This window comes from Mastomys coucha, unplaced genomic scaffold, assembly GCF_008632895.1.
Source record: "Mastomys coucha isolate ucsf_1 unplaced genomic scaffold, UCSF_Mcou_1 pScaffold8, whole genome shotgun sequence".
NCBI lineage: Eukaryota > Metazoa > Chordata > Mammalia > Rodentia > Muridae > Mastomys > Mastomys coucha.
The window spans coordinates 65,574,904-65,585,957 of NW_022196914.1; the positions used below are offsets into that span (position 1 = coordinate 65,574,904).

The window sequence follows — 11,054 nt, forward strand, 5'->3', positions numbered from 1 at the left end:
GGAGGGGAGGAGAGGAGAGGAGAGGAACTTTGGAATTCATAGAAGTTTTTCTCCATAATGTTCCTATGAATAAAGCTGTTGCTGTGTAGAGTAGCTGTAAAGGCAACTGTACCTTTCAGTTAAAAGACAAAACACACTGCAAGTCTCTGATTTCCCTCTAACTTTCTGAGAAGGTGATTTCTAGCCTATGTTTAAACTCATGCTTTTTGACCAAGCACATATGCTGTTGTTTTCTATTACAGACAAGCAATCTTTTCCGTGTGTGCATTCTTTGCTTTACCCTGGACATGTTTGTTCTTGTAGATGCAATCTAACACCTTCACAACAACTAATCACCAAATAACACAGTTCTCCAAGCTTTCCTGAGAAATGGATATATCTGTCATACTATATCTCTGACATCTGGGTTTCACATGCACATTTTATTGTGACCAACAAAATCAGGGCATGGGATCCTAAACTTTAGCTTATTGTTTTTAAATTCTTTCACTTAAGTATAGTTAGTAAAAAATTCAATATGGAACTTCTTTGTATTTTTCATGGTGAGGAGATTTTAACACAAATTTTCACATAGTTTTTGTTTGCCCAAACATGTGTGTATGTTACACAGAAGTATATGCATCATTTTGAATATCTCTCCCTCACACACATATATGGGTGGTTTCTTGAGGACTAGCTTAACATGACTGAAAACCTTGTTAGTTGGACACTATTAAGGTGGAACATAATTAAGGACACTACTGCCTAGAAACGGAAGATGCCTCACAGGGAAATCTGACAGCTGGTCAGTGCAGCTGGACTTGATAAAGCAAACTTTTGTTTTACACTTTACTGGACTACTTGCATTTCTATTCGGGAAATATTATCAGTTATATATACAAATACACAAAGTGCATGTCTGTGAGAAGAAAGTTATTAAAAAGATGTCGGCTTGCTCAGCACATATCATTTCATAAGCTACAAAGTAATGTGTCAAGATGGAAACTGTGAGCTGATTTGATGGCTGCATGAATTCAGAATAGTTGATGGGAGTTACTGTGGTTAGGACACTTGCAACATTGTTATATTTTCTACCTGAAACATTAATATTTAGATCTACATGTAGTAATGTTTATTCTCCCTCACAAGTTCCCTCTTCTTACCCCACCTCTTTCTTTCTAAACCATATTAAGAAACGAAGCTGGAGTGTAACTTCTTAGGGAGCCTTTGAACACAGCACAGGTGGCACAGGGTGTGGAGTTTTGTGATATAACTATATAATGATAGCCAACTTGTCTAATAGGAACCTGATTTGTAGAAAATGTGATTTCAGGTGAAAGTAATTTGGAATGAAGGGTAAAAATGACACTAGAGGAAGATTTATGCCCTTAAACAATACTGTAAAAAGGTTAAAAGTTAACACTCTCTGAATCATCTCAGTAAAGGACAAAAAGAAGAATAAGTCCAATGGGAGCAGGGGAAAGTTAAGCCAAAGGCAATAAGAGGCAAAATAAAGATGCGATAACTCAGTAAGAAGTGATAATCTAAATGAGCCAGTAAAGCATTTATAAATAATGTGAACTCAATGACAGTATTAGCTATAGATATATAGCTACCAGACAGTATAAGATATATTAAAATATAGAAACAATTTTATTGTAATAAACATGAAAATAGAAAAAAACACATTCCTTAGTAAAAAGATACAATCTTAGAAAGACAAATGTAACATTCTGAAATGTTGACCAAATGTAGCAGTATGCAAAATGATCATCTAAATGTATCCGCAGTGCAGAGCAGGAATCCACACAAGGAAACCAGCTGCAGTCCAGTAGGGGGGCACTGTGCACTGTGAGACTTTGGAGGGAGAACTATGTGTGTGTTTCATGAGGCGTGCAAAACAGTCTCAGAGTTAAAACTCCACACAATGTTATAAGCATAACAGGAGAGTGGAGAGATGACAATGATCCTTGCAAGGGGTGCAAGCTCCAAACACAAAACTTACACTCTGTGGTAAATATTTAACATGGCCCTACAAAATATGGAAGGTGTATTTATTTTTTCTCTTTGGTTTGTTTTGTTTAAGATCAGACAGGAGTACCAGATCAGAAAGTCTAGCAAGAAAACAGAAAAAAGTAAGTGCAGGAGATTTCAAGATGTTCCTTCTATTACTATTAAAGACAACCATAGGATTGTCTTATTGAAAGCGTCCAATGACTTAATTAGAAGATTTATTCAAGTTGTTAGGTATGAAGAAATCTCATATTCAACAATATTTTTATAAAACAACAGTTTATATATAATCTTAAACCCAATGATACTGTAAAATAAATATTAGTGGAAAGTGGATTACCTCTTCAAAAGAAGATATGAACCCCATGCAAACAGAGTCTAAGAGGTGGCTCTAAAAGAAAGTCTAAATGTGAAAGCTACAGAAAAATATAGTAAACAGAGAAAAATATCTAAGGGAGAATCTCTGTGCTCTTGGAATGAGAAAGATTTTTTTTTTTTCGAGACAGGGTTTCTCTGTAGCCCTAGCTGTTTTGGAACTCACTCTGTAGTCCAGGCTGGCCTCGAACTCAGAAATCTACCTGCCTTCACCTCCCAAGTGCTGGGATTAAAGACATGTGCCACTACTGCCTGGCCAGAATTTTAAAATTAAAATCTACAACATAAATGGTAAAACACTATGGATTTAATTACATCAAAGTGAAGAATTCTCACACTGAAAGGTAACATGCCCAATCTTTTTATGTAATAAGAAAATGTGACAATAAATTTGTAGTGTCTACCCAATGAAGAATGTTTAAATTGATAATGAGTAGAACACAAAGCATAAGAAACCCTGGAGAATCATGGGAAGTAGCAGCCCGATTAGAAAGATAAGCTAAAGAGTCTTAAGAGTCCTCCAAAAGACGAGGCAAACTTTAACAGATCTCAAACTGTTAGTGATCATAAAATGGAAACAAAAGTAACATCACCGTCATCTGCCAACAGCTGTCATTTGTCACAGTCCCTGACTCGTCCAAATGCTAACTAGAGCTATCATCCTGGCCATTCAGGAGGGCTGACGACACTGTTTGCACAGGCAGGTTTGAACTCTGTGATCCAGCCTGCTGCTCCTGAGTCTATACCTCAGTAAACACTCTCATGGTTTATGCTAAAATATTCTGTGAAGTGAAGTGTTGTTTTTAGTGGTAGCAGGCTGGGAGTGTTAGATTCCAGTGAGTGAACACACTGATAGAACTTGGCAGCTGCACACTTTGACAGAGGCCTAACAAGGAGTCATACATTTGAAACACACTAGGGTGGCTCAGAACATCCAGGGAAACATGCAATACAGCAACCTTTCTTTCTTTCTTTAAAAAAAAAAGTGTATGAAAAGAAAGTACTATTCCTTATATAAGAACATAAATAAAAAATAAATACTAAATAAACCCAGTACAATGGGCTTGCTGAGTGACCAGAGGGGACATGAGGCAGGATGGAAGTTCAAAGGAAAGGAGAGCGTATGGCCTAGCAGTGATGAGGTGCATTGCCTGGGGGGAGTTTGGCCATTTTCTGCATGTGAGGCTCAAAAGCAGGGAAGAGACCAATGATAGACAAGTATAGAGGAGCCAAAGAAGTGTATATTCAGGAAGGAAGTCATCTAACTGATTACAGGAAGGGTATAGGAAGAGATAGGCCATAGCATTAATGGGTAGGAAGTTATTGCTTTTGCCTTTCAATTCTCTCCAATTTATTTATGTTGATATTAGTATGTATGTATGCATGCATGTATATGTCTGTGTGTCTATTGTCTGCCTGCCTATCTGTCCGTCTGTCTGTCCATCCATCCATCCATCCATCCTTCTATCCATCTATCTACAGTACTGGGGACTGAACCTAGTACCTTCTGTATGGTAGGTTAGTGCTCCACCATAGTCTAAGCACAGTTTAGATATTTAATAATAGTACCTTATTCCTCCAGTCTAACAAAGCTTTTCATGAAGCTTTACAAGATAATTCTAAAGTTCATTTGAATGAGCAAAAGATGAAAAACAGCCTATATACCCTTGAAAGAACACAACTTGGAAGAGGGAACATTAAGACATAATAATTTTAGTTTTGAGGTAGTACAGTATTGGCACAGAGACAGACACATGGATCCCAATCAAGCTCCAGAAATCAATCCCCACACATGGAAATGTGTATGATATTCCGTATCAGTGGAGAAGTGATGAATTGTTTTTAAAAAGTGGGGGCAGGAAGGCTATCAAAACTCATAAAAAACTGGATTCTTATCTGTAAAAAAGATCATATTAAAGAGTACTATAAATTTCATAGTTCTTTAAAAACTAAAACATTTAAAGGAAAAAAACCTTAATGATCTGGGGAAAAGAGAGTAATTTTTAAAACAGTATACAACTAGAAAGGTAAGGACAAAACTGAAGAATTATAATGTACTGAAAGATTCCATAAACTGAAAAACACAAAGCTAGATTAAGATTGTGTCCATTAACACAATTAGTGGAAAAAGTAGCAGATAGTATTGCAAAGCTAACCAATAGCAAACAAGAAGGAAATAAGTACCTTAAGAAGAAACTCAAGGGTCAATATGAAAGAGGATGAAGCTGTATCCAGCCTTCATCGACAATCATAATAATGCAAATTTAAACTTAGGTGAGGCCTGAGGATGTAGCTCTCTGGTAGAATGTTTGTCTAGCATGTACAAGGCCCTGGGTTAACAGTGCCAGCAATGCAATAGTGCACACATGCTCAGATGCAGTGCTGGATGAACTTGCAGATGACCTGACTTTCATTCTTGCCAACTAAATGATGGTTCAAAACCGCTTGCAACTTCACTTCCCGGGATATACGTCTCTCTTCTGGCTTCCACAAGTACCAGACACTCTTGTAGTGTAAAGACAACACATGCAGGCCAAACACTCAATAATAATAATAAAAACAAACAAACTGCACAGCTTCCAGTGAGAATTTACCTTATAGGTTATCAGACTAATAAAATCTAAAAGACTGGAAATTGTAAATGTGGTGGACAGAGATGGTGACAAGCCAGGGTGGCCACACAGGGACATTGATACAGGTGACTGAGTGTAGATGTACTTCCATGTGACCATCAAGCTGCTCTGAGCACATAATCCAGAGGAGCTCTTATGATCCAGGAGAATGCAGGCATTTATAGCAGTGCTACAAAGAATGACAAAACTCTGGGCATTCTACTGTCCCTTCACTAGAGGATGGGTACATTTGGTATAGCCACAGAACTGGCCACAGTTCAGGAACAAAGCTCTTTACTGAAATGGATCAATTTCAGAAACCATATAATGAGTGACAAAGCAAGTTTAGAATATACATATTTGTTATCAATATAAAAGTAAAAAAGGAAGCATAAATAACACTTGTATTAAATATGTATGTATTCTGGCATAAAAATGATAAATATGAGTCACTGAGATGGCTCAGCAGCTGAAGGCACCCATGAGCCACGCATGAGGACCTGGGTTTGATTCCTAGGACCCATAGGTGAGAGCCCTGCCTCCCCACCTCCTCCCCTCCCCCTTCCAGGATAGCAGAAGATCAAGGAAAGAGAGTAAGGAAGGTGCTTTGGGAAGCTCTGTGGCTTAGAAGTGCAGTTCATGATAAAAATCCTATGCAGGGATTTTCAGGTCTGATCATAGGCCATTACAGAGAATTCACTTGCTGGGTTCTCTGCAGAAGCCCTTTGTGTGGCAGGCTTGGTGACAGTGGTGCAGTACAGTCTCTGAAGGCTGGTCCCAGGACCCAGCTGCTCATGCTTTCATGCTGATATGGTGATTCATTCCCTCATTCATTTCTTTCTTCCTTCCCTCCCCCATCTCCCTCCCTTCTTTCTTCCTTTCTTTCCTAGTTTGAGGATACTCTACCTCTAACACATCTCAGTACCTAAATTTTCCCTCCCAACTCCTCTTTCTGTTTGACCCCAGGACTTATAAACTGCTGGAACCTCTTGCCTGGGGCTCTTTCAACAGCAAGCCAACCCGCATATTGTCTCTGTCCCGCCTTGTCCTGGACACAACACTGTTCTGCAGAGGAAAGATAAGTGGGCATGTCATATGCTTTTGGGCTCTTATTTATGCTCCTGGAGACATAAAGTTGGGTTCTTTCCTCTTGGCTCGCTGCTGTACTTGGTTGGCTCCTGGCCGCTCAGCTCTTCTACAACTTGGCTGAACTGGTGGCAGTGATGCAGTTCTTAAGCTGGGTGATGTAATAAAGCTACTTTGAACTTTCTTCACAAAAATTTATTAAGTTTGGTGGAAATCAACTGCTTATTCATCTAGTGTCTGACAAACTGAGGAAAAGCAAGGTGCACTAGATGCAGAGGGAGACAGGGGATGTTTGGAACTGAGACACCAACATGAAAAAACAAATTGTGATCTACAGAGGAGCCTTATGGGGCTGTCTTGTAAGCCAGGACAGAAAGTTGATCCTCACTCAGTGTACCTCAAACTCTGCGGCTGAGCTGTACTGTCCACCCGTAGAAGCAACTGGATATGAACATTTCTTACTTTTTCATTCTATTCATCTTAATTCTTCTTCTTCTTCTTCTTCAGCAGCAGCAGCAGCATCAGCCCAGTGCAGGGTTACAGGTGCTGCTTAAAACCTTCACTTCAAATCCAATAGAGTTTGCATACAATTTGTTTTTTGCCTCAACCATACAATCTCTGCATGCAGCTGTCCTGGTCTGTTATTGCTGGATAGATGTACTTGACCTTATATAGCTCTCTCTGGTCCCAAAGAACAAGGTTCTCATATCTGGACATTCCCTATCAGGCCTCGTGACATTATAAGTGGTATGTAGAGGCCTGGGGGGATGATTCAGTGGGTAATGCTTGCTGTGAAAGCATGGGAACTGAGTTTTGATCCCCAGAACTCAAGTAAAGGCTAGGGACAGTAGTATATTCCAGTGCTGTCAGGAGGGAGAAGGTAGCTCCCAGGGGTACACTGGCAAGCCAGACCATCCAAAACAGCACATTCAAGACTCACTGAACTCCACAATGGGTGGAGAGATATAAAGGAAGACACTTGCCATTGATCTGTGACCTCCACCTGCCCACAAATAGGCGTGAGTTCATTTCATACACAGGTGTACACACATGCCCCCCCCATAAACTCACACAACCCACATATGTGCATGCACACATGCAAACAATAGATATCAAAACTGCATGGTAATTCATGTTCTGTCAGATTATACTTTTATAAAAGACTAAATTATATTTCATGTTTATATTGTATGGCTATGCAGTAACACATTCTCAAAACTGAAGTAGAGGTCAGAGATTGCCTCACATTTTGATAGTTGTTTACATAGTGCCATTAGCTATAGTATATACTGTGCTTTCATATTAGCTTTTTTGATCTTTATCATGTCCATATAATTAGGTATATATCAATTTTTATATTTTTCATATAGACTATTCCTTTTCTTCATATGAACTTGTAGCTTTTTGCCAAGATGCCATTACCAAAATTCCCCAAATTGACCAATGTAGAAATTGGGCTCAAGCAGCATTTCTAAGCAGGAGGCCCCCACCCCCCGCTGTGGCCCTTGCTTGGACAAGCCCACCCAACAGCTTTGGTCTTTGGGCTGCTTTCCTTACCTCCAAAGAGATGGAACCCTTTCCTGCAGCTCGGCAAGGGCCATTTCGCAGAGCTGGATTTCTGAAAACTTTGTTTGATTTTCAAATATTCTTTAGTAAAGAATGTCTTTGTAGCATTGTTCAGTTCTAAAGTAAAGGGAAAGAAAAGAGCATTCTGATCATTAATTTGAATAAAATGGCAAGAATGTGATTGACAATCATACAATTTTGATAATAAACTCAGATCTCTTTAAGTCTGTAAATGTAAAAATGTATTTAATTTTAAAAAGTCCAAATATGTCACCCAAATTCCTATTTGAAGCAGCTTTGAAACTCTGCTTACATATTGAATGCTTGTTTTGAGGGAAGGTCTGCATTGGAAGCCATGCCAGTGCACACAGACTGGCTGCTGTCAATGGGCGCCATGCCGGATAACGAGATGCTGGTGCACACAGACTGGCTGCTGTCAAGAGGACTGCTGCACACTACAGAGCAGAAATAAATAGACAGCAGAAAAGAATTCACAGGCCAAACAGGCTATGCATGGCCTTCCCTTCAAACAGTAGACAGCCTGAGAGCCACAGAGCCACACAAGGGCAGGCAGGCCTAGTCAGAGTCTAGAACTTCTACAACCAGCTCTCCCTGGTACGGCTTGTACTAGAGAGGGCAGCCAATACAAGAAACATCCAGTGTCTCCATCAACCTCCTGCCTTTATCTTCATCTGCAATAACCCCAATGTTTCACCTGATACCTCTTTGCTTTCTTTCCTACCTCTTTGTGAGCCTTAGCGTATTCTAGTTGTATACAATTGTTTCCATTTGACCTATCACTGCCTTAGGTTGATGCTCAAAAAAGGCAAAAGTAAAACTCATTCACAAGTTTACATTTAACAAGGCTGTGTATAAAAGTGTCAACTCCAGCTCCATTCTTAAATCTATACCTGTGGGTCAATAATTAAAGCACATGAGTTAGAATAAAGGAAGTTTTAGTCTTTATATTTATATAAGTTGGGCTTGTTATGGCTCCTATATTCTTTGTCCTTTATGTGTTTAAATGCATAACTGCTTTCAGGGTGAGGATCCTTGTGCTGTTTTCTGCAGAGATACACATGTGTTTTCCAACAGTTCACTCAGTCCACTGCCAATGAACATCCCTTCAGTCAAGATCACTATTTCCTGGCGAAGAGGAATCATCATCATCTTACCACCTCTGTGCCATTCACACTCATGAAGGGGATAAAAGACATCATCAATGACTTGTAATATTACCCTCCAGGACTAATGATTTTAATTTGTATAATTTTCCAATAAATCAAGTATCTGATAGGTGATATTGTATTGACCATTAGGGAAAATAACACAACATTCTAATTGTCCTCATAAACAGACCGAGGTGCTAAGGTAATGAAGATTCCAAGATACAGACAACATAAACTAAGCAGAGGAGTGTTGTTACCTCAAGAATTTTTATTATTACCCCCTCTACCAAGTTCTAAAATGTTGTCTACCAAGTTCTAAAATGCTGATGTAGTAAACAAAGACATCAACACACTTTCTCTTATTTGAACACTTACTTGGAAATATAATTGACCTCTGGTAAAAAAGATTTTAAAATGCAAAAGCCAGCCATTTTTCTGGGAGGAGATGGAAAAAGTACAATCAGTAATGGCACCTAAGTGACTGTTGAGACAAATGAGAGAGACCCATTCAAAATGCCAGCACTTCACTTTCAGACTCAGTTTAACCATAGTGAGAAGCTAAGATCAAGGTCCCAAGCCCTAGGGGAGCTGGGGACTTCCCAACAGCTCACCAGCTTCTCTTGTAGGGAAACAGGTGTTTGAGCCCAGACATCTCAAGGACAACCTCTCCATCCTCCTGGTAGAGTCAAACTAAGTTCATGTTCCTAGGAACGTACTCCTATCCTGATTGGTGAAAAATTCTGTTGCTCAACCCCTTATGTCAAAATATGATTGGACAATGCTATGGCCCATGCCGCTCCTCCTCGATTTGTGGTCTCATCTTTTAAATATGCTGTGCAATTTCTCTTTGGGGTCACAGTTCACTTCTCAAGTTCATTATGTGGCTCTGATTGGTCAGTAGCAGCTTGATTACAATAAATTTTTGTCATCTATATTGGCCTAGTGTTTAAGTTATGTTGGATTTAAATGGACCCCACTATTCCACTTCTGGCTTAAAGGAACTTTACAGACAGTGAGCTTTAAAAAAAAAATCAGTGTAGTGGAAGACTTATATAACATTCAGGGTAAACAAATGAAGAACAGTATGATTGTGACAATTATTACCATTTGTAAGATTTATTGCAATTGAAGCTGTACATGCACCTGCGTGCCTATAGCATGATCCTGTGAGACTGATCATTTTGGATGATTTTATTTGCTACACTTGAACAGAGAGATATGTAGACAAGAGAGATTAGGAAATCATTACTGCAATTACTGCTGGCCCAAGTTAGAGCTGGGCTTAATGCTTTTTAACTGTGGGGTTCTCTGTCAGCCAGCAAGCTGCTTTTTTATATCTGCTTCCCACCTAATCTCCAGCAGAAATTTACTCTGTGATCTGCTATGTGCCTGGTACTTTGATGATGTATTTAGGGATAGAGATTGATTAAATCTAATTCTGTCTAAAGGACATTGTATTAGATTCATGTTTTCAAAATGCCTGGGCGTCAAAATCACTAAGATACTTGCTAAAAAGGCATGTTCATCCAGATAGTGTGGGTCAGCACTGTGTGTAAGTGGGGTGTAAGTCTGTTCTCTCTAACGAGTCCCTTGAATGATTCTGATTCATAGCTAGAGTTGGTAGCCACTGGGAGGAATGACCTTAAGTTCTTTTTGGTTATAATAGTATTTAAATGTATTAAGCCTTACCTTACATTTCTATAAACCCGAGTAGTACCCTTATCTGAGGATGCTATTCTCCAATAGATATATATTGTTCCACATCAGTGGTATTTAAGCTTGAAAATCTAGGCATAGGCAACAACAAATGGAGCATCCAATATTACATCTCTTAAAATAACCTGAAAAAAACATCAAGGACAATTTGAAGACAGGAGAGAAGTGACCGAACCCTGTGTGGCACTTTCAGCTGCTACTATCAATTGGAGAGCACAGGCCTCCCTTTTTTTCATTTAAAAAAATATATTTTACAGGTCAGCAGAAAGAATGGAAACAGGCAACCTCAGAAGGTAGGCTATGGGGGGACCCTCTAGAATGTACCAGAGACCTGGAAGGTGAGAGACCCTTAGGATTCAGAAGGAGGGACCTTAGATGAAATGCCGAACAGTGGGAAGAGGGACCCTGTAGAGTCCTTCTCCAGTAGAGGATGGGGCATCAAGTGGAGGGATGGGGTTGCCATCTCATGTCACGGACCGGGGTTTCTCGCGGGGGCCCCTTGTTCCGCGGGACGAGGGATTCTGGCCAGGTGGGCACG

The 11,054-nt window shown here is 39.6% G+C and overlaps 1 protein-coding gene and 1 long non-coding RNA gene across 5 annotated transcripts in view; one reads left to right on the forward strand and one right to left on the reverse strand.

Annotated features, from left to right (window-relative positions):
• Nucleotides 1-11,054, forward strand: part of LOC116083784 — a 104,831-nt gene that overhangs the window by 29,629 nt on the left and 64,148 nt on the right. The gene's annotated exons all lie outside the window — the stretch shown is intronic.
• The window catches only part of Rnf180 (ring finger protein 180), a 172,889-nt gene that overhangs the window by 27,432 nt on the left and 134,403 nt on the right, over nucleotides 1-11,054 (reverse strand). For all 4 annotated transcript variants that reach the window (XM_031360552.1, XM_031360553.1, XM_031360550.1 and 1 more), the window contains one exon: nucleotides 7,623-7,748. In XM_031360552.1, coding sequence (XP_031216412.1) covers nucleotides 7,623-7,748 — 126 coding nt within the window. The remainder of the gene's footprint in view (nucleotides 1-7,622; nucleotides 7,749-11,054) is intronic.